This window comes from Myotis daubentonii, chromosome 6 (genome assembly GCF_963259705.1).
Source record: "Myotis daubentonii chromosome 6, mMyoDau2.1, whole genome shotgun sequence".
Classification (NCBI taxonomy): Eukaryota; Metazoa; Chordata; class Mammalia; order Chiroptera; family Vespertilionidae; genus Myotis; species Myotis daubentonii.
The window spans coordinates 18,864,052-18,889,158 of record NC_081845.1 but is presented as its reverse complement, the minus strand read 5'-3'; the positions used below and the strand labels follow the sequence as shown (position 1 = coordinate 18,889,158).

General features: G+C 35.6%; 1 protein-coding gene across 6 annotated transcripts in view; it reads left to right on the top strand.

The window, feature by feature from the left end:
* PTPRK (protein tyrosine phosphatase receptor type K) overlaps positions 1 to 25,107 on the top strand; it is a 478,052-nt gene that overhangs the window by 249,679 nt on the left and 203,266 nt on the right. For all 6 annotated transcript variants that reach the window (XM_059700287.1, XM_059700286.1, XM_059700289.1 and 3 more), the window contains exons 4-6: positions 2,510 to 2,591; positions 4,847 to 4,962; positions 17,679 to 17,853. In XM_059700287.1, coding sequence (XP_059556270.1) covers positions 2,510 to 2,591; positions 4,847 to 4,962; positions 17,679 to 17,853 — 373 coding nt within the window. The remainder of the gene's footprint in view (positions 1 to 2,509; positions 2,592 to 4,846; positions 4,963 to 17,678; positions 17,854 to 25,107) is intronic.

Here is a 25,107-nt window from a genome sequence, read left to right as displayed (position 1 = left end):
CCTGTATTTCATATATATATTGTCTATGGTAATATATATATTACCATGGCCTACATCTTTTTTAACACTAGAAAGACTGAAATTTAGTATATACTTATATTGCCCAAAAGCAGTCAAAATGACTGCATTGTGAAAGAATAATATCAGAGCACTCTTCACTTATGTTCCTTAGCTTTTCCAATAACTCACTTCTATTCGACATTTCTTTCATGAATTTAGGGCGCAAAAGAAATAAAATAAACAACTTATTAGAACAAGTATCACTGCATAAAGATTCGAATAACAAGTACTAGTTTAGCTTATTGAGCAACTGCAACTTATCAAGTATCGACAATTTATCATGTACTTGTATGTTATCATATGACGGTAATCGAAAAAAAATGAAAACTGTTATTTCAATACAGAGCCGAACTGGTCATATAAGAAATTTACTCAATTCAATAATAAGAGTCATTTGATTATTTAAAATTTCCCCAAGCAGTCAAAATGACTGCTTTTGGGCAATATAGGTATAACACACACACACATACATATATATATATATATATATATATATATATATATATATATATATATACCGGAAATGGAGGGGAAGGTAACTACAATTATTAATAAACGCATTTATATGTTGTAAAAAAAGTCACAAAATTCTAAGACATTGTGTCCTTATATACATAATTGTTTTTCTAATTGAAATTAAAAAGCAGTCAAAATGACTTCCTTGGGCAATCTAGTGTTAAAAAGCCATACTCCCCAAATTTCCAGTTTGTCATTCTATTTTCACACAATGACAGTAAGCTTCACTGTTTTTACTTTCCTCCATCAGCGGCCCTAAGTCTGTGCTGAGCTAGAATCACAGCCTAACCCCAAGTTTGGCCAGTATTCCCAAGGAAAAGGAGACATGGCTGGAGATGGATCACGGGATCACTGTTCAGAGACTGCCCTCCTAAAACCTGTTTGCATATAGATGCCATTGTTCATGTACATATCTGATGTTCTGAATGTTGGTTATTGTAATTTATCTGGACTTTTCTAATCCTTTTGGTGGGTGTGGTGGCCTGCCTGAAGCTTCCTGATACTTCTTTCTCTTCCTCCCCTGTCCATTGTGTCTGAATCACACTTTGTTGGCTTTACTTCTGCTGACTGGCTTCTTGCCTCCTTTTCAGCGCTTTTTTCCTCTTCTCTTCCAGATAGATCTGCCTAGCTCTCTCCTGATCGTTTACCCTGTATGTATCCTAAGCAAATCAAATTTGAAATGTCTGAATTTTACTTAGTTATCTTCTCTCTAAAATTTGTACCTTTTTTTTTTTTTATCACTAGTCCTGGCTAGGGACCTCCAATAGTATTCATCTAGTGGACCAAACCAAGAATTATAATTGTCCCATCTCTTACTGGAACTAATGAGTCAGTAAATTCTAGTTGGTCTCTTTCCTTGGTATTCTTTACCTTTTTTTCTTCTCATTTTTCTATTTCCACTGCTTCTAGCATATTACCAGACTGTTTCCAGTCTTATCTTCTGTTAGGTCATCTTTACCGGATAGCCAAATATATTTCTAATAGGCTGATTTGATTATGCAATTCATACAATAAACATAAACTCCCCCTTACATTTCTTAAAATATTTTCCAAAATACTCCAAAATTACTTGTGTATCTTAATAAATAAAGGAACCCATAGTCAAATAAAATGTTGAAATATGGCATGCTATCTCTATTTTCTCTTTAAAACTCACAGCACACATTATTAAAAGAAAGGCTATATGTAGTTCTGCTATTGACTCTAACAACAATGCTCTATCACATGAGCTAATATTTGAACATGGACACTTTTTTGTGTAATATTTATTTATATAGAACTATTGACAGGATATCCTCCTGGCATCACTCTGATGGTGTTCAAGGTCTACCATGCCTTCCTTACTAATCTCATCTCTTCCTCTTTGAGCCTTTGTAGACATACAGATTATATTTATTTAGTTCCCAAACACACAGCTCTATTTCATTCCATATTATATTATCCCTTTTGTCTGAAATGCCACTAATCTACCTGATGAGCTCTATCTTTGAAAATTCAACTCTTTAAAAAGTTTTGATCATTTGATATTTGTGCTGGTTAGCTTACTGCTTGGCATATTGTAAGAGCTTAGTGTATATTAGATAAGTAACAAAAAATAGAAAATAAATAAGAGAAATTTAGAGGTTTGGGATTTGCTGGATCTTCCTATTCATTTTGTGTATGTATTGCCCATTCAGGAAATCTAACAACACTTTATCATAGTTCCTTAAAAAATTTAGTGAGAGCTGCTTGACCACAGTAATTTGGCTCTTCAAAAAACTATTTTATTTATTTGTGGAAAGTTTAGGAAATGACTTCACATTACAAGATACATTTTAAATTCTTATAGGGAGAAAATCAAATTAAGTTTTTAAGCGTTTCATGACTATTCTTTTTCTGCTCTGAAAATTCCCTGTAAATGATTGTTTTAAATGTTTTCTACTTTTTCTGACAGGTAATCTTCGAAGCCGAAGTCTCAGGAGGGAGAAGTGGTTATATTGCCATTGATGACATCCAAGTATTGAGCTATCCCTGTGGTAGGTTGTGATTAAGAACTGCATTTTTCTGTGCTCTTTCACTGCTTGTCTTACATGGCAGTGACTGTTGATCGCTCATCACTTGATCATCGCTTTCCTTTGTTGTTGTTACTGCTAGCCTTCTCCTCAGTTTTAGGGAACACTGAAATATCTCTAGAGCAGTGGTTCTCAACCTTGCCTGCACATTAGAATCACCTGAGAATCTTTTTAAAATCCTGATTTCTGGGCCTCGTCCTCTGGAAATTCTGTTTCTTTGTTATGGGGCGAGGCCACAATATTAGTAATAAAGAAACAGAATTTCCGGAGGATGAGGCCCAGAAATCAGGATATTAAAAAGATTCCCAGGTGATTCTAATGTGCAGCCAAGGTTGAGAACCACTGCTCTAGAGATTTTTGAATCAAATATTTTTCACACCTGTAACTAATTATACACTATTAAAGTATCCTTTTAATTAATTACTGAGAACCAAATACAAATGTAAATGAAACTCTAAGTAAGACTTGTTCTGTCTTTTGGTATTAAGTTTTCTGGCAAGCAAAGAAGAATAACAAATCAGAGTTTATCTGAAAGGAAAATAGAAAAGAAGCCTCACTAACTTATGGGATCAGTCAAGTCAAAATTTGAAGTGAAGTGAATAAATTAGTTCACCTTATTCCACAATTAGAACTAAGATTTTTTATGTTCTCATAAATAGCTGTTTAATCCATATTAAACAACAAAACAATAGAAATCAAAAAATAAACTTGTTTTGTTATGTCGCATACTCACTGGTTGGTCTTCAAATGGTGTAACTAAATTTTTGTTTACATTACATTCCCTGAAAGACAATTATTGTATGCATCCAGTAGAACCAGGTATAATGCAGCTGCAGAAACTCAAACTTTACCTATATTTCCCAACAGCACCATTTGCTAGGGCCCATAAATTGTAGGTGATCTATAGAGTAATCCTCTTGGTAGAAATTCTCTAGCACATCAGAAGCAGCTTGCCAAGTTCCAGAGGTCAGGGCTTGTGCTCCTGGTGAGTGTTTGTAAAACCCTAGTTTGCATCAGAATCCCCTATGGAGTATGGCACATCCCAGATTGCTTGGCCCCTCCCCTGTTCTAATTTACAGGCCTGGTGGGGCCTCTGAATTTGCATTTTTGATAAGTTCCCAGGTGCCCTGTGCTGCTGGAATAGAGCTCACAGTTTGAGAGTCACTGTTCTAGTTCCAGCATCCCTTTTTCTGAAGTGCCTACCCAGATGGGGCTCTGGAAAAAGACTGGCAGACAAAGCTCAGATGATTTATGCATGTTCTCAGAAAAAGAATTCAGTTATCACACTCAAAGCTGGTTTACTCAGTTCTTCCAATTCATTAGTATATCAGAATGATGTTTCTGTCTACTGTTCATTTACTCTAGTTAAAAGAGAGGTGTTAAAGGAAATATTCACCAGTCAAGTAATAATATGAATTGAGCACAACAGCAGCTTCATTGTGAGATGGTCCTCCATGAGCTTCTTTTAGTCACTAAGGTTTAGCTTTTCTTGCTTATATTTCCTTTCAGTTGGAAACATGAATAAGCTTCAGTTTTAAATGGCCATTATAGAAAACACTTATTTGATTGTCATGTAATTCATGTATAGTATATTTTTGACTGCCCTCATCACTTTCTGTTGCTATAATATTTCTTTTGGGTAACTTTCTTAGGAACATAAAGGAATAGGAAGTGGATTTAACAGTAGCTAAGCTGATACTCTATTTGAGAGAAATACAAATATTCCCTTGTTCTTTGAAGTACTACAGGGTTATAGCTATTGAAATAATTAAAAAAAGATCCAACTGCTTAAAGTGTAGCTTAATAGTTCAACAGTCATGCATGTCAGTATTTTAGATATTATATGCTTTCATTATATTTTTCCATTATGCTCTGTTTTGTGCTTATTTGATCTCTTTACTTGCTTTGACTTGTAACTGTTTTATTAATACCCACATGAACAATCTATGGCAGTCCTCCCCACTAATTGTTGAGTGTTGATTCTATAGAGCAATGCTCTAGCAGTAATGGAGCAATAGGTGATAGAGCTATTGAGGAAAAGAACTGTGAGAGTGAGAGAGGAAGTGGTATCTTCCAGTGCAAAGAAAATTCAATTTTCTTCCATATGTTATGAACCTTGGGCAAAGGTAAAAGTATCAACAACATTCTTCTCCTGGAAAAAAGTAACATGGAATGTTTTCTTTGTGTTAAAACAATAATTTTTTCCCCTGCCTTCACAGATAAATCTCCTCATTTCCTCCGCCTGGGGGACGTAGAGGTCAATGCAGGACAGAACGCCACATTTCAGTGTATTGCTACAGGGCGAGATGCTGTGCATAACAAGTTATGGCTGCAGGTAAGCCCAAGTTGGCAGCTGAGCTAAAGAGTACACTTGATATTAAAAAAAAATCACAAATGTACTGTTTATGGTCTCATTATTTTCTGTGCGTGCTTCAGAGAGAGAGAGAGAGAGAGAGAGAGAGAGAGAGAGAGAATGAATGAATGTGTGTATTGGTTTAATTGGCTGCAGATTCATTTCAGGTATTTCTATTTTTGGAATATGAATACAAATATAACATGATATAGTTTAAAAAATACTTGAGTTAGTGTCTAAGAAAACCTAATGATTTCCTAATGTTACATACAAATTGTAAAAATAATTTTTCTAGATCCATTATATAGGAACATGATGAAAATTTCCTCATTTAATATTTTGAAAACTCAACTAACAAGAACTTAAGTAGGAACTGTCATGCATATTTTTAAAAAGTATTTTAAGACACTTTGCGGATTATTCTTAGAAGTGTGAACTGGAAGAGAAGCAATTAATTTTTTTCCATGATTCTTGTGCATAAAGGTTAATCACAGATCTGATGTCAAGACTGTTGCCATGCATTTATTAAATCATCAATAAGAATGTATTTAATGAACTGCAATTTAGCATACATATTAGGGAAACATAAATGGGGCGTATAAAGAGCTGTAAAAGAATCAGCAGGAAAACAATAGACTAAGAAAAGTGCCATGTTTTGGGGGAATTATTTGTCCATTCCAGGGCAGTGGGAGTAGTGAGGGGAGGTGGGGAAGGAGCTAAGAGCAGTCCCAAAGGCTGTTGAACAAAAAGTTTGAAGTTAAAATATAAGTAATAATATTCTCTAAGCGCATTATTATTTTGCTTCTATTTACATCAGAAAGAGGGAAGAAAGAGATTTAATTAGTCTGTATTTTAAATTTCTGAGAATACCAATAGAGACCAAAAGAGAAATTATTGTAAGATTAGCTTAGTTTGTTGAACATTGACATCAGGATTTATTTTACTATGTCTTTAGAGAGGTGAAATTAGTGTTGAGGATAATCATTAGTTTGCAGGTGTTTGGGTAATGATTACAATAAAAGATTTTTAAAATCATACTTAGTATAATGCCCGATATTATACTAGATGTTTTAAATGTGTCATTTCATCTAATTCCCACAATATAATTGGATAGCAGATGTACATCATATAAATCTAATTATCACTTCTTTGATAAATTATTTGATTTGTAGGTATCAGGATACCATACTGAATATGTGAAAAGGAAATTAAGCCCCCCCTTTTTTTCTGAGTGTGCTTATTTCCCCTCCAGATATTAAAATATAAGAGAATTATTCCTGGAGAGCAAATTGTATAATATGCAACTTGTTTTATCAGCTAAACATCAAGACAGAGTCCCTCTTAGTTTCTCCCTCTCAGCCTAAATAAGAGTATTAAAAATACTGTTAGACGTATTTTGTAATGATTTTGCTAATTATTTTCATTTAGGTAGGAATATTAGTTGGCATTTAACTTTAATTGTGAGCTATATAGTCTTGCCTCGGGGAAATAGACGCTCGCAGTCCGCCCTGGTTTTATGCCTCTGGATTTAATGTGACATGGAAATAAAAAGGGTTTTGTATACTCAGACACCAGCTGTCTTCTTGCACCAGTCATCCTGGCCCTGCCCATCTGAGTGGGCTGCAGTCGAAATACTGCTTATTTTTTGTTTGTTTCCTATTTTATGTATTGACCCATTGCATTATACTTTCTTAAATTCTTTCTGCTATTTTTCAAACTAAGATGAATATAAAATTTTTCTGTTCAACTTCAATTCTGCTTTTCTTCTCTTCCTTTTCTTTACATTTGTTTAGATGTTTTTGTGTATTTCTCTTCTATTTTGATATTGAGACTGCCCTGATTCCTTAGCAATCTAGATATTTACCTTATTCATTAAAAAGCTTTTCTACATTTCTCGATAATACTACTTATGTTACCTTAACTTACTCTCTTAAAAAAATATTATTTTCCATGTTTAAGAAGTATTGAAAATTATCTACTACTTAGTTTAGGGATGTTTTCAAACTTATAAGACTGGTTATCATACCTATATAACATGAGTCAGTCAGAAAGTGGCCAGTGACTTAAAAATGTATTCATCTTTTGTTAAAATAGTAAAAACATCATAAAGCAGACAGAATCTTGGTTCCATGATGAATCTACAAGCCAGCCCATACAAATAGATGTCGAGTCATTTGTGCTTGGTGTACAACAACTTCCTAGAAATCACTAAGTCCAGTCTTAATTCTAACCTTAATTCCAACCGTTTAATTCTGATAATCTAGTTCATTGTGTGAGCTGCAGTGGTTCTCAACCTTCCTAATGCCACAACCCTTTAAGACAGTTCCTCATGTTGTGGTGACCGTCAACCATAAAATTATTTTCGTTGCTACTTCATAACTGTAATTTTGCTACTTTTATGAATTGTAATGTAAATATCTGATATGCTATATGTGTTTTCTGATGGTCGCGACCCACAGGTTGAGAACCGCTGGCTTAGAGGATTTATTGAACTATGCAGTTTCCTTATCTATAAAAGGAGTTGTTAGGTAGAGACTAAAATTCCTTCCAGCTAAAGATGCTAAACTTGGTCTTTATAGTATTTCTAAAAATCTTTATTGATTTCAGAGAGGAAGAGAGAGAGAGAGAGAGAGAGAGAGAGAGAGAGAGAGAGAGAGAGAGAGAGAGAGAGAGAGAGATAGAGAGAGAGAGAGAAAGAAAGAAAGAAAGAAAGAAAGAAAGAAAGAAAGATCAATGACGAGAGAGAATCATTGATCGGCTGCCTCCTGCATGCCCCTCATTGAATTTGCAACCCAGGCATGTGCCCTTGACCAGAATTGAACCCAGGACCCTTCAGTCCACAGGCTGATGCTCTACCCACTGACCCAAACCAGCTAGGGTGGTCTTATAGTATTTTTGATGGCCTGAAATAGTGCTTTGATTACCTTTTTTTGTTTGTTGGAAGACTGTCTGATTTTTATGTTATTAGATTTTAATGGGGAAAATGTCTCTTAAATTAAGTATCATTGTGAGAACAACTACTTAAAATATCTGCTGACAATACTGGGAATGAATGTATTTGAAGCAACTCAATGCAAGGTCACTGCATCCTATCAAAGAAATAATGGAATAAGGGAGTAGCTATTACATCTGCTACGGTCAGGTCTAATAAAAATTGTGATCAACTTTTTTATGTCCTCCAAGTGACATTATATGGCATTGTGCTTCAGTTGGTAAAATGTTGTCTAAATATGGAATAAAATAATAAAAACAAAAAAGCAGCTAATTTTTATTTTACATGAAAAATAACACAATACAACATCTGTGAAATATTCTGATCATAATGCCTGCTACTGTTTTATATTTAGAAAAATTTATTATGAAAAATACATATAGAGGATAAATTCCCACACTTGTTAATTATCTTAACTTGACAATTCATATTTTAACCATTTTTATTATTTAAAATGACATACAAATTAGGTAAATTAAAAAATGGGGATACAGAAAAGCAAAGAATGACTTATCTAAGTTAATGTAGGATAATTCATAAAGCCTATCATAGTGGTGCTGGATGTATCTTTAGATCTTGCTTTCCTGTGAGATGTTGGATTATATAATTATAGAGTTTTAGAAGTAGTTAATTTATTCTGTACATTTAGTAAACAATGACAAAACATATAATCTGAATGAACCTCCTTATGTACATTTAGCATATATACAGAAAACAACATGAATGAATGTTTTTAGAAGTCTGATGAGGGTCAACAAGCTAGAAATATGGTGAAATTATGATGCTTTCTGGAACATAGTTTTAAAAATTGTGTTCACTCAAGTTAGATAGGGACGTAGAATACAGTCTTTAGTCTGTCTTAGAGAATTTCCAAATCCCTCTTTTGTAATAAAGCTCAATGAAGTAGCATATATCTAGATAAAAAAATTTTTGTCAACTTAGGATTTGTAATCTTTTTCTACATGAACAGATTTTTTTTTCCAATTCTTACAAGTTTAAGAAATAAGCCACTTTGTGTTCCTAAGGAACCTCCAATGGTAGAGAATTACCCTTATGGCTAAGGGTAAAAGACAGGTTTCAATGTACAATTTATACTGGCTATATTCCTGAGTAAAATAATAAAATCATCCTATTATATTACTGAGAGGTGTCAGTTAATTTTCTCACAGAAAAATTAGTTTAGACATTTTTATAGGTTAAAACTTTTAGTTATGTCCTTTTTATTTCAACTTTTACTCATATGAATAGTAAATAATGTGATGGCAAGAAAAGGTGAATATATAAACTAATAGCAAACATGGCACTGGCAATTCTTCTTCTAAGTATCTACCCAAGAGAGAGAAGGGCATGTATTCACAAAAAGACTTGAGCAAGAATGTTTGTAATAGTGTACTTATAAAAATTGTAAAGATCTCAGATGTCCTTTGACTGGAGAATGGATAAGCAAGTGATGGAATGTTATTATTCTGTAATAACAAAGAATGAACTATTGATATATCCACCAATATGGATGAATCTCAGCCACATCATGTTTTCAAGACAGACACACACAGACAAACATTTTATATGATGTCATCTATATTAAACTCTAGAAGAGATACAACTAATGTAGGATGATAGAAACCTGAATCGTATTTGCTTCTTGGGGATGAGGACTGACTGGAAGTGGACAGGGGGGCAATGTCAGGAATAATGTAAACATCTTAGATCTTTATTGATGTGTTGGATCTATGGGTATATAAACATTTGTCACAAGTTAAGATCTGTCCAATTTACTGTATACATATACAGTATATTTTACCTTAATAAATCATGAATGAGGGGAAAAGTGAGTATATGAAACATTTATCAAATATCCAAATTACTAGCAGTACTAATCAAACCAGAGATGAAAGTAGCCTGCAGACATTACTTACATTTTTGTCCGTCTTGTCTGAGTGTTCTGTTTTCAGAACATGTTGTAACTTTTGAGGATGCGAAAGAGTTGAACTGCAAATTATAAATTAGTATTCTTTCTCGAAGGTCCAGTATAAGTGGACACCTACATGGCAAGTCAAATAGAGCCCATTGCTGGAACATCTGTCAGACCATATGCTTTGGCGTCAGGTTCAGTGTAGAAACTAAAATGCTAATGACTCCATCCATCACTACAGAGCTCCGTGGGCATGTATCATTGGATTGGACAGAGAAATTCGACCGTGGAACAATTGAAAGTAGGGAATTGTGCGGGCAGATTTGGTGGCACCATTTGTTTCGGTGAATTGAAATGACTCTGTTTAACGTGTGATTGGTAATCCTATGCAGAGTGCCGTCCAAGCTGTGGCCACTGGGCCAATCTGTCCGTAATCGCCACAGGTGCTGGCACCGCGCCACCCCGGTGGGCCTGCCAAAGCAGGAAAGTCTGCCAGTGCTTTGCCCTTGGTGAGCTTTGTCTCGGCTAATATAGTGTGATGTGGCTGGTTTCTCAGCCGAAGGAAATGTCATTCCTTATCAAGCAATAGGTAATGTAAGCGATGGATTGAGAGTAATAGTTGGAGAGTAAAATTAGTAAAATGAGATGCAAATGGCTCTTCAAAATAATCAGAGAGTGGCTGATCTCTTGTAGTTCCAACCGGTGTTAGCTGGGGGTCAATGAAAATGGTTGGTCTGAATCTTCTGGCTACACCTTGTTTTATCTATCCAGGCAAATGTCATAGCCTTGTTCCTATAATCCATATGAATACTATTATGTAACATTGGAAATCAGAAGCATGTTTTTTTAAGTGAGTACAAAAATTTTAATAAGTGAAATAAATCACTATATTATTTCAATTTTTATCTTGTTGATTTCTCACAAAGCTCTTTTTGATGCTCCCATGACTATTTATTCTGTCATATGAAGTTCAGGATGTTTGTGGCATATTTAATTTCCACAAGAGATTTTACTATCTCTGCTACTATTTCTTTTTGAGAACAAAATCTGATACTTTGCATTTATTATAGTGAAGGGAAATTCTTGGCAGAAATTAATCTAAGCCTAGACATATGTAATTTATAGTGGACAATTCATTGACAATTAATTTGAGGAAAACATTTCAAACCCACATTAAACATGCGATATGTGATTAGCTCATATTGGGCATGATGATAAATATAAACAAAGAAATAAGATATAGAAAAAATTGTCTGGTCTAGGCTTGGTGAAAATTCTTATGTTTTCTAGGTCATTATCCTTATGGCTGAAATATTACAATAACAAAAGATAGCACATAATTACTGGGACAGTGACTAAAGTTGAAAAAACGATATCAGAATGGCTAAAGGGACATGGTATAAATAAATCTTGAGATTTGTGGGAGACTAGAGTCATTTCTTAAAATCTTAGAATATTGGAACTATACAAGAGGGATTTAATTTGTTCTCTATAGAAACTAAAGTACCATAATAACTAACATCTTAAAGCTATATGGTGAGAGAAATAAGCTGATTATAAGGAGGAACTTTCTAATTGTAGGTCTGTTGAAACCTAGAATGAGCTATGCCAGGAGGAAGTAAAATGACAATTAGTATCTAAGCACAGTCTGGATAAGCCCTTGCTAAGGAGGTGCCATGAGGCTGAACTTGTTTTAAAGATCCTTTCAGCCTTGAGAGATGCTTCTATAACTGAGTAAGAAAAGACCATATAGTATTTAAGCACTATACTGTTTTGGAATTGACAGAGAGCAACAGAGACTGGAATGTATGGAAGACTTGATTGAGTTTTTCAAGGACATGTGGGGCTTGAACAAGCAAAGATTAAGTGGGCATAGTCATCTCTGCAGATTAATGTATGTGTATGTGGGTAGAATGGGAACTTAGGAGGAAGATATTATTGGAGTGGAAGGTCAAAATGGGAAGTACTAGAAGTAAAGACAGTTTATGATGGGTTGGGACTAGGCCATGATATGGACACAGGCTATAAAGAAGCTACTATTAGCAGTGCAGACATCAAGTACTGAGGGCCTTCGATTGGACAGTGCAGCGTGGGTGGAGTTGGCAAATCTGAGTAGAGAAGGAGAGGGACAAATGAAAGAAGACAATAGTTTTAGGTCTGGTTGGTACTAGTTGAGAGAATTTGGGTAGATGTGAAAGAGAAATAATAAAAGACAGTTTTCTTTTTAAATTTCCTCAAAATTTTATTTTTTTACAGCCAGCATATGAGTTTGGTTTTTTATTTTTTGTCTTGGAATGAATTTGTCTGTGAGACTCATTTGTTTACTTTTTTATTTCCTACTTTTATAACTGCACGTAAGTTATCCTAAGTGGGAGTGAAAAATGAGGAGACATTCCTATTTCTTTCGGTTCTTTTTAACCTTAATAAAAGTTTAACAAGACAGTTTGAAGCTAGTGGCCAGACTAAGCCTCTGGGTGGTCCTGGTATCACTCAGGAGAATCATCTGTGGTCATGGAACAGGAGTATCGTCAGATAGGAATGTTAGGCTTGTCGGTTGTGTTTCCTGGCTTGTAAATTTATAGACTTCAACTGGTAGATGAACATAGCCTGCTGTTTAACTCTAATTTTCTCTGTTTATGAAACAGAGATTTTTTTTCTGTGAACATGCCCATTTACAATTAATTTTGCTCTACTTAAGAGACCACGTTCTATTTGGTAGCGAATTGGCTTTCACTCTTGTCACCCAGGACATTGATTTGTTTAAGTTCATGGCATTATATGCTTCCTTTATGGCTTCCTATGGTCTTGAAGTAAAACGACTGACCAAGTGTCATGGATTTTGGTGTTTTCCTTTAATTTTCAGCATTTGGCGTGTGTATGCATGTAACAGTGAGCACCAGAAAGTTGAAACATTTCATTTATGGGATTGCTAAGTGTTCTTGGGGTCATTTTGGTTGGCTTTATGTGGCTTTTTACTATACAGAGTTCAATGCTTTAAACACATAGTGCATTCTTTTCCTTCTTCAATCATTTATAAACTGAGTTTGTTGCATGCAGATTACATAATTGATTATAAATGAATAATGTGGGGAATATTCTTTATCTTTCTTACCCATCCCTGGAGCATACTGTAAAAGCCAGGCAGTCATAGAAGCTCAAGGATTTCTTCTTATTGATGTCTATAAATTACATTTTACTGCTTTTTCTGGGCAAAAGAGTGCACTCTCCTACAGTTCCTAGAGCTGCCCTTTCGGGGTGTTTTCAAGGTTAATGCACTTCACAACTTCCCACTATGATCAGTACTACCACATGGGGGCTCCGGCAGCAGGCTGGGTTTCTTTGTGAACAGGGGTTTATTGTAAATAACTCATCTTTATAAAATCATTTTATTATTCAATAAAGCATAGATGTAGAAAACTACACAAAATAAAACCCATGATTCAATGACGTTGTATGAGATGCACACCATGCAGGTCAGGAAAGGGACTCAGCTAGTCTCTGAGAGGCTTCTAAGTCACAACAGACTCATCTCCCTACCCCTACAGAGAATAATTAGCGTGAATTTTAGCGCTTGTTTGTTTTTTTTCATTGTTCTTTTTCACTTACACATACATCCATAGACGCTGTAGATTATTCGTCTTGTCTACTTTTAAAAATATGTGTGAAAGTCTCTTTTAATCAGTGACTTTGTCCTCCATCCACTTCTCTTCCTCACGATGTATCTGCCAGGGAACCAGGCCCTTTGAGTTGTAGTTTTGCAGAGTCTGCATTGTATTGATTGCATACAAAGGTCCTCTTCAGTTCACGTTCTCAGTTTTCTGCAAAATTGGCAACAAGTTCCCGAGCAGGGGGCACAGAGGGACGGCTGGAGTATCCAGGCACAGCCTAGAGTTGCTATTCACAGGTTAAATTTCTCCTACTTCAGGGAAGCCGCAGCTCTACTCTTCAGACATTGCAACTGATGCAATCAAGTCTACCCAGCATACCCATACTCTCCTTTAAGGGTAATTACCTTTACTTAGTGTCAATTGGTTATGGACTTTAATCCCATCTTCAAAATACCTTCACAGGGACACTTAGGTTAGTGTTTGATTGACTAATGGGTCTATAGCCTAGCCAAGTTCATACATCAAAAGGCCATCACAGATATCAAATGTATTATTGATTTAGATATTTTAATTAACATCTTTATAACATCATTATTACTAGGATTTGCTGATAGAGCTTTTGCACATATCACCCACTACTCTCAACATCTCTGTTGAATAAGCAGGTTCAAATTGCTGTTCCCATTTTTAGAAGAAAAGGTGGAGATGTGAGAAGTATAGTAGTCCCCCTTTATTCACAGGTTTACTTTCCATAGTTTCAGTGACCCAAGGTCACCTGAGGTTTGGAAATACTAAATGGAAAAAATTTTTTTAAATATATTTTATTGATTTTTACAGAGAGGAAGGGAGAGAGATAGAGAGTTAGAAACATCGACTAGAGAGAAACATCGATCAGCTGCCTCCTGCACACTCCCTACTGGGGATGTGCCCGCAACCAAGGTACATGCCCTTGACCGGACTCGAACCTGGGGACCCTTGAGTCCACAGGCTGACGCTCTATCCACTGAGCCAAACCAGTTAGGGCAATGGAAATTTTTTTTAATAAACAACTGATACGTTTTAAATTGAATGCCACTCTAAGTAGCATTATGAAATCTTGGACCAGCCTTCTCCATCCTGCCCAGAATGTGAATGATCCCTTTGTTCAGCATATCCACGCTGTATATGCTACCCACCCATTAGTCTCTTAGTAACTGTCTCAGTTACCAGATTGACTTTAGTGGTGTTGCAGTGCTTGTGTTCAGTTAAACCTCATTTTACTTAATAATGGCCCCAAAGTGCAAGAGTAGTGATGCTTCAGATATGCCAAAGGGAAGATATAAGGTACTTGCTTTAAGTGGAAAGGGGAAAGTTCTGAACCTTACAAGGAAAGAAAAAAAAAATCACATGCTGAGGTTGCTAAGATGCATGCATGCTAAGACTCAGTCTTCTGTCTGTGAAATTGTGAAGAAGGAAAAAGAAATTCATGCTGCTTTTGCAGTCTCAACTTAAACTGCAAATGTTGTGGCCACGAGGCGTCACAAGGGCTTTGTTACGATGGAAAAGGCGTTAATCCTCAGTAACTACTTTGGTGAACTTGCTATTATCAGTTTAGTCTAATGATTCCTAGAGGAATACTATTTTCTTATTCAGTGCTTAATCTTTTGAAATAAATGTAATTTCTGGCAGGTGTAAGTGAGTGTTGTTTTTTTTTCCTAAATAATATAATGTTTCTAAGCTTTTAAGTTTGCCATGACACCCCTACATGTATCTAAAATGCTTCAATGTAATTGTTCATTAAAGATGATGATGATAGCTGTGTTATCTCTGTGACAGAGAAAAAATGCATGTGGCAGACAAGCCCTGGTAAGGAACCTCATGTCCTTGGGCTTAATATGGCTGGATTGTTGTATGATTGACTTCAACTTCACATAATTATAGTATACAAATTTACTTTGGGATTCGTTTTGGAAAAAATGACAAGTACTGACAAATCAGATGCCATCCTCATAATGCTATTAAACAGGAACCTAAATACCCATCATACAGAACAGTCTCTTTCCAGTCTCTCCCACTCTAAGAGGACGTAGGAGTTATATATCATTATTTGCTCAGGAAAAGCAGTGAAAAATAACTAAAACAATAAATGTGATTTAATTTTTTTCCCTTCGAGTCAGTAGAGTGAAATAATCTCTGAAAGTGTTCTAAGTGCCACATTATTTCCGTTACAATTAAATTGCATTTATTTCTCAAGCTTGGAAAAGAGAAGATGAAGTAAACTGTACCAAATTCTAACTGTACCATATTAACTTTGAGGATTTTAAGCTGAAAGTAATAGAAAGCTAAATGTGTTCTGTCACTTAACAGGAAGTCCAGAAAGAAGGACTTGCTGACAACATTTCAGACACTTTATCAAGAACCTGCTTCTGCCTTTCATCTTGACCTGCCCTCCTTAGCATTTAGGCAGGGTGAGACAAAGGAAAGGAGAGCCACCGTGCCTTCCCTAGAAGCAAGAAAATCTGGAAAGGATGGCCTATTCCTGACAAATCTCATTGGCCAGAATCAGGGCACACACCCATTTTTAGACCTGTTCCTGTTCATGGGAATAGGACTGCTACGATTGTTTTCAATCAGTGTGTCTAGGGCAGTGGTTCCCAAACTTTTTTTGGCCATGCCCCACCTAAGCATCGCTAAAATCCTGATGCCTCCTCTGTGACATATAATTCTTACTATTCAAAAAGTGAACTCCTATTCACGTGGAAGAAGCCTAAAAGGCCATAACTTGGTCTAAGAAAGCTTCCAAAGAACATGGCATCCATGAAAGAGAAAAATAAAAGAACGAAAGGACAGTTGAAGTCCTTTCTGAGGAAGAAATCACTAAGAAATTGTTTAAAAAAATAATAATATGAAGTGATATGAAAAAAGTAGCAAATAAAGTTTCAAAACATATAATAGAGAACTGAAATGCATAACTATGTCACAATATATATTTATATACTGTATATGAGGCCCCTAGAACCATAAGAAATGCAAAAAATTCATTGTTTAATAACTCATTCTTGAATTGCCCCCCTTAAAAATCAAATTGCCCCCCTGTGGGTCATGTGCCCCACATTGGGTACCACTGGTCTAGGGCTATAATATCTTGATGCATAACCTAGAGATCTTATTAAAATGCAGATTTTGATTTAGTAGGTCTAGGGTGACCTGTAGACTTTGCATTTGTAAAACTCTGACAGGGGAACCTGATGCTACTAGTCTGTAAGTTGCAAAGGGTTTGGTTAATAATCTGGTTATAATAGATGTTGGGAATTAACCAATATTACCATTACACACACTACTTTATGCCAGAAACTGAACTAGTCAGATAAACACTGCATACATCATTCATGCTGAAGCTTAGTTGTTTTAATGGAGAGTTGATAATACTTAGGGATTTCAATGACTTTCCAAGATTACTTGGCAAGTACATGCAACCCATGTACCTAGACAAAGTAGATAAGAAAGCATGATAAGGATCTGGGGAGGGTGGAGGGCGGGAAACACAAGTTGCTAAATTATAATCCTTGGATCATATACTTTTTGTGATTTATTTCTCAGAGTTAGGGCTATTTGCAATGGAAAAAAATCATATAAAATCTCAAAGCACGATAAAGAGCCTGAAACTGAAAACTAAAGGCAGAAAACTATATGCAAACGTTACTGCATAGGGGAGACTTACCTTAGCTTTTAGTGCCTTCTTCTTTATTGCCCACTCAACTAAAATGATAGCTTGTAGTACGGCAAGGATCTCTTATTTTGGATTATAAAAGAAAAAGTTATCATTATTTTTGACTAATGAAATGTACATGTCATTAATTGCTATATTTAACTGTAATGCATTACTGGAAGTTGAGTAAATAAAAAATGTCTATATAGAGATTATATGTTCTCATTGGTACAATGCATTGATTTAGGCTCAACAACAATTTTTTGGACTGGACATACTAGTATGATATCAATAAAAACAGCAGCTATGGTTCAGTTTAGAAGAAATACTGCTGGATTTTGTGTCATCAAACCTGGTAAAATTCTGTGGGGTTACATAGACATTTTCCTACTCATTTAGGAACAAGAATAATTTATCACAGATATTGGTTGCTAAGATGCTTTAGATTTATGGGAATGTTAAGAACCTGTTTTTTTAAAGATTGGTTTCTGTTTGCAGAGGCGAAATGGAGAAGATATACCAGTAGCCCAGACTAAGAACATCAATCACAGACGATTTGCTGCTTCCTTTAGATTGCAAGAAGTGACAAAAACCGACCAGGATTTGTACCGCTGCGTAACTCAATCTGAACTAGGTTCTGGTGTGTCCAATTTTGCCCAGCTTATTGTGAGAGGTAAAGTAAAATTGTTTTCACTGCATGAACTTTCATGGTTTTATTAGACCAAAAGCAACATAGCCAATATTGGATTGATTTTTAAGCCTACTTCTCTTCATTTCAAGTTACTATAAAATTGTCTTGTTATGCAATTTCAGATAGTTAAGACTGTAAGTTGTACAGTTTGTCAAACAAGTTTTCAATAAGTGTTTTCATCGACTAGAATTTCCTTTGAAATATTCTCAGAGCCAGCCATATAAAACACTTGATTTCATGTCGCCATCCTCTGGTTTGCATTTTAACTTTAGATTCATATTTCCTTTTTATAACAGTTACACAGATACTATAGTTGTTCTTCAAAGCATTGTGGCAATGAGGCCAAGTTCAAAGTTTCCGTCTCCATGTAAATCTGTGAATTTTACCCATGTCACAACCCAGTGGTGGATACTCATTAATTCTGGCCCCTGTAGAATCTTAGAGTTAGACTTGCTAAGAGGTCCTCATTAATATTCTTGAATACAAAAGTTACTAGAGGAATTGTGAGGGATTATGACAAGTAAGTACATATCTGAGGTGAATACTGGAAAAATAAGTACAAGTACATAATGTGTTATCACATTTATTCAAAATATTCTTAGTCCCTTTTATTCCATACACTGTTATATGTTGTAGAGATACGACTGTAAATAAGAAACAAAGTCCATGCCCATATGGAGCTTACCCATTGAGGTATGTTAGGCACACTATAGAGAAAGATACTGAAATTTTAGTATGGTGGCATGCATGATGAGCAATAAACATAGAAAATGACAGGGATTTACATTTTAGTTGAGGTCTGGAAGGCCTCTTTGAGAGGTGACAACTGCGCTGAAATCTTTAAAAAAAAAATGAGGATGTTTGTCACGTGAAACTTGAGGAAAAGCAGCTTGTTCAATAGACTATCAAGCATCAATCAGTAACAACTCAAGTGAAAATAACGATAAATTATGCAAGTCTTGTCAAGGAGACGTCTGCCAGATCCTAACAAAAACATCTAAACTGGACTGAGGTTTATCAGAGGGGCCAGGGAAGGCCTTCATAAAATAAGTTTTCTTTGAAATAGGATCCGAATGTTGAGATGTTGAGAAAAGCTGCCCAAGTGAGGAATGAGGATGTGGGGTCAGGGGTAAGAGAGAGAAGTGCCATCAGACAGGGAGCAAGGCCTGTGTCAAAGGCCCAGGGTGCAAAGGAGAACATGAGCTCCATCCATCTTCAAGTGAATAGGTTTTATCATGCTTGACATCAAATGTCTTTACATACATCATTTCATTTTCAGATTTACTTGATTTTAATACTGTAACCTTTAATACTTTTAGAAGGAAAATCATGAAGTTCAGACTATTTTATAATTGCCCAGAGCCACAATGATCTAATAATTGACTGTGACAGAATTTAATCCCATGTTTCTAGACTCCTGGTGCTGGGCACATTCTTTTCCACCACAGCTTTAGCTCAGTAACATCATTAAGTAATGCTACGCACCTGTAATAAGGCTTTGGCCTTGGCAGATTCTATAGCTCATCAATAAAAAAGTTTATAGATTGATAGGACTCTATTTTCCGTGAAACTTCTCTCATGTCTCCAGAGTCAGCTCACATCACCTGCTTGAAGGTTATGAAATCACAGCCCCAATTAATTGAATAATAAGGAAATCTGATAATATTTGACTCCAGGGTTCAGGTAGAAAGACAGTTTATCTTCTGTTCATACATTCTTGTGTATTCATCTTTGTTGAGCTTCATTCCAGCATCCATCACACCTAAGCTTACTTTCCCCCCCTTTATTTTTATTAACACTATTACAGATGTCCCAATCCCTCCCCTCCTTTGCCCACCTCCCCCTCCCCCTCTTCCCTCTAGCCATCACCATGCTGTTGTCCATGTGAATGGGTTATGCATATATGTTCTTTGGTCAATCCCTTCACTTTCTTTCATCAAATCCCCTCTGACAACTAACTATCAGTCTGTTCCTTGTATTCATGCCTCTAAACCAGTGGTTCTCAACCTTCCTAATGCCTCGACCCTTTAATACAGTTCCTCATGTTGTAGTGACCCCCAACCATAAAATTATTTTCGTTGCTACCTCATAACTGTAATTTTGCTACTGTTACGAATCGTAATGTAAATATCTGATATGCTATATGTGTTTTCCGATGGTCGCGACCCACAGGTTGAGAACCACTGCGAGTCTAAACCTTCTGTTGAAAGGCTAATGGTACACCTGGGCAATCTTCACAGTGTTTCGTCTGCTGGGGATATGGGAAGGTGGGCGTGCTCACTGTATCTGCATGGCAGTGAATGTTCATTCATTATGCAGCCACTGACGGAGATGCGGCTCTTAATAGTGCAGCTGGAGTGCTTTTCAGTACCTCACGTTTTTATATACATGTAGTTGGTTTCTGAGGAAATGGCCCCGTGATTTATTAAACAGCTTATAACAGCAGAGTTGAAGTGTTTTATCCAGGGGATCTTTTATAAATATAATTTCTTCTTTCATATATTGTTTAAGAGATTTATTTTGTCATTACTAGAAATTCCTTGTATGTCTGAATCAACAAGTAGATTTTATTAAAGCTTGCTTTTGTTTGTTTGTTGTTGTTGAAGGCATTGTAGCTATTTTAGGAGTGTTACCTGAGGAATGACTAATTTTTTCAATTAAATGTATAAGTGGAGAATTCTGAATTTCATAGAAAATTATGGTTTTCCCCCCCTTTCCTTTATTTTTGTTTTTTTTTTAAAGAAAGTCCTGCCATGTAACATATATTTCACTTTTGATTTTATATTTTACCTGTTATGTTAAAATATGATGGTGCTTTGAATGTGTTATCTCCGTGTCTGCTAGCATTTTAGAGACATATTTTGTTAGTTCTGGCAGTTTTAGTTTTTTTTTTTTATAACATTTTTTATTTGTTATATATCTAATATTTAAAGGTGATACTTCCCTTGCTGTTGTATTTGAAATCTAATATAGGGCCATACATTTTCTTGTTTGTCCTGATAACCAAGTAAATATTGCCAATCAAAAAAAAGCACATGCTTTGGGGGTCAGCTGTCCTGGTTATTGAAATAGTGCTGAGAATTAACTATGTTGACAGGTCCTGTCTCTCATCGGCACTTTCAAAACTGACGTCCTGTCACGTGGATAAAAAAGATGGTAATTTTAAGGGAAATTTTGGGAGCAGTGATATGAATAGTCTTTAATAAGAACTGGCATAGTATTGCCTGTTGTCAAAGATGACCCAAGGGTAAGAGTTGATTAGTGTATTTTCTCCTAAACTAAAAGTGACAGGGCATGCTTAAGGCTTTTTTTTTTTTGGTTATTGTTTGTTATAAATGAAAATTTTACTGCAAAATTCTCATGTTGAAGAGTATTGATCTGTGTTCCCGCAGCTAGAAGTAGAAAAAATAGTATACCGAAATAGAACTTACTTTGTCATGACTTTAGCATCGCTCCAGATCGTTTTGAGTGATGATAACATCGTCAGCTTGTGGAAGCCAATCTTTATTGACAAAGAAGTTTTTACAGAGATGAGATGGAGAGCAGATGGTTTTGCTCCATGTTCCTAGGAAATGGAAGTGTAAAAACGTGAAATTCAGGTTGAAATGGTGTTTACAAACTTTAAACCAAAACCACCAACTTTATAGTCTGAGTTATGCTAGAGATTCTCATTGTCTCCCTTATTTGCAATCTTCTTTCTTTTTTACCTGCCTGAATTAAAGACCCACTTACATTTCTAACACAGTAAACTTCTATAAAAGTATCTGATTGCCATGACTGACAAATTCTATTCCCAGTTATTAGTTATGCTTTATATCTATTATCTTTTTCTGTAAAATTCCAATTATATTTTAAGTCATTGAATGTCAAAGGCATAGTTTTGGATTTTTTTTTTTTTTTTTTTGGTCTTTGTTGCTGGTTTGATTTTTAAACTTTAATGTCAACTATTAGCCATATCAAAATGCTCTGAACATAAGTATTGTTAATATTTTTATGTATTTTTAATGAGTATCAGTGACCTTTAGCTGTAAAGTAAATGTCAATTTATCCAGCCTTACTCAGTGTAGCTGGATCTGTAAAAGAAATTCTGGTGTTTAAAATCATGAAGAACTGAATTGTTGTTGACCCTCACCTTTGTAAGACAATGCCATCTAGCTTACAAATAAGGGTATTTACTGACTTCTATAACTGGAAGGTCAGAGATAGGCCTCAGGGTCAGTTCATTTAGTCATGAAAGATCTTCTAGTTCTTCACTCATCAATCCATGGCTTTGGCTTCTTTCCTAAGCCAGGGTTATGGTCATGGGTAGCATGGCGTTAGAGGGCGTTATTAACTCTAGTCAAGGAAGATTGGAACTGAGGAAATATTTCATAAAAAGGTACAACTTAACCTTGAAAGACATACAGAGTTTGGAATGTGGGAGAAGGGTGTTATCATAATAAGTCAGGTAACAGTATGGAGTGGGATCATAGCTTATGTGATGAATGGTGAGGTGTTACCAGAACCAGTTGCCTAGTACCAGTTATTCACCACACATGTATGTGAAATAGGAAAGAAGTTCAAACTCACACTAGGTTTGCAGTTGAACTTTTTAAATTGTGCTCTTATTATAAAGATTTATAGTTCATGTTCCATCAGAACCAGCTTAGTTCATGTTTATTTGCTCCAATGCCTAGTACAACTTTATGTAAAGACATTTATACTTTTCTACTCTAGATGGTTTGGCTCAGTGGGTAGAGTGTCTGTCTGTGGACTGAAGAGTCCTGGGTTCGATTCCTGTCAAGGGCACATACCAGGGTTGCAGGCTCAATTTCCAGTGTAGGATTATATCTCATCATTGATGTTTCTATCTCTCTCCCTTCCTCTCTGAAATAAATAAAAATATATATTTAAAAAAAGACACACTTTTCTAAAAATTAATAAATAAAATTGTTTAGTTGAAGACACAGCTGTGGGGCTGACTCTAAAAGACTTAGGGGATAGATGATGACTCACACATCCTTCTCATTCACAGATTGGGTGAGGATTGCTGACATACAGGAAAAGACAATGGCAACATTTTTGTACTCTCTTTCCTTTTTAGTATAAACTAGAAAAGGTTACTTAAATTTAATATAATTTTTTTCACTGGAAAAATAATCTTTTAAAAAATATATATTTTTATTGATTTTAGAGAGGAAGGGAGAGGGCGAGAGAGATAGAAACCTCAATGATGAGAGAGAATCATTGACCGGCTTCTTCCTGCATGCCCCACACTGGGTAAGAGACTGCAACCTGGGCATTTGCCCTGATCAGGAATCGAACCTTGACCTCCTGGTTCATAGGTCCATGCTCAGCCACTGAGCCACACTGGATGGGCAAATAATCTTGATTTAATCAGTATGTTGTTTTCTAGGCTTTTTGTATATGCCAGCTAAAAAATCAGGTCTGAATATTTTATTTTAATATTTTTATATTAGAAGTAAGGACATATAGAAAGTGGAAGATAATGACACATTTTACTGATGCTTTTGTTAGTTGGTGGTTAAAGGCCATGGAATTTCTCGTTTGAATCCTTCAGCAATCTGCTTAATATCTCACACCATTGATTTTTAACTTGTTTTCATAGCACAGCTGCCAGACTCACGAATTCATATAAAGATCCTTTTTTCTTAACGGTGACTGAAAGATAAGTTTTTTTGGCTTCTATTGTGAAAACTAGTCAACTTGACAGGAAATTTGGTGTTATCTGGGAGAATTCCATTTAAACCCCTATGTTTCATGAAGTCTGAACTATCATGAAAGTCTAGGAACACCTGGGTAAAACACACAATAGTTTTCTCCAACTTCCTCTGCACAATTACAAAAGCACATGCAGTCCGTCAGGAGATAGTAGAGGTCTCCGATTTGGAGGAGACACCAAACATTGCATATCTAAAAATTTTACTTTGCTACCCTTGAATATGATAAAAGACACATTTGGAGTCTCCTCTCATTCAAGTAGCTACTTGTAATGCATGTGATTCAATGTATGAGATGTCTGGTACATTTTTAAATTCTAAATGAGCAAAAGGATACTAGGTGTCCTTATTTTAGATAGTGCATTATTAATAAAACTGTTCTGTCCACTGTTGTACATCATTCCAAACACCTTTTACTGTTAATTTTCTCCACCTCTTAATTCCCTTATGCTACTTTATAAACATGGTAGAATGCAGCACTTGTTTTGCCTGCATGGTTATTTTCCTGTTATGTATTCTCTGTTTGTTTTAAAAATAAGAAATGCAACAGGAGTTCTTTCCCAAAGGACTTCTGATTGTATTTGCGTAGGTGATTCATGTGTAGAGCTCTACATAATGTTTAGCAGTTGAGGTGCTTGTCCCTGTTTTTGGAGTGAATCTTTGGGGAGTTTGCTTTTGTTGGAGCTCTCTTTTTAAGAATTTGAGAAGGATCAAAGAAGAAGCAGAGTGATTTGCATGCCAGATATTCTTTCTGTTGAACTGTTGGGAATTTGATTTCAGAACAATTAGCATACTTTACTCTCCTTCTGCACCTCTCAATTCAGTTCTCTTGGAGTTTGAACAAATGAAATTTGGGTCCACTTCTTCCAAAAGGCTTATGACAACTTCTCAGACTAACAGTGTTTATTTAATTTATATTTCCTTCCTCACTCACTGTTATTTTTTCCTTAGCCCAATCCAAAAAAGGGAATAAGAGAATCAATTTGCAACTTCATTGGAAAATCAGCTGCAGCCTTTATTGAATACTTATAATGGCAAGTAATAGGCACTAGGAAATTACAAAGAAAGGGCAGACATAGTCACAGCTTTCAAGCAATTTATAATTTAATTATTGCATAGGAAAGTAGAATTATTGAATTTGTGGCACAGAGTTTTGATTTTGATTTTGGTAGCATTTTTAATTCCATAAAATGAAAATACCTACCGAAGGATCTACTCTATTAAAACCCTTTATTAAGCACTAATTTTATAAATAATGTTGTATGGTGAGATCCCTATAGAATGCTGAACAGCAGCCCTCTGATTGATTATAGTGTTTAGTGGTACAATGAGTAAAGATGTGATATGTGTTAGGGCGGGATATTATTTCATTAGCTGTAGTTCTTGAGTTTCTCCCTCCATCTTCTGGAGCAGTGGTTCTCAACCTTGGCTGCACATTAGAATCACCTGGGAATCTTTTTAAAATCCTGATTTCTGGGCCTCATCCTCCAGAAATTCTGTTTCTTTGTTACTAATG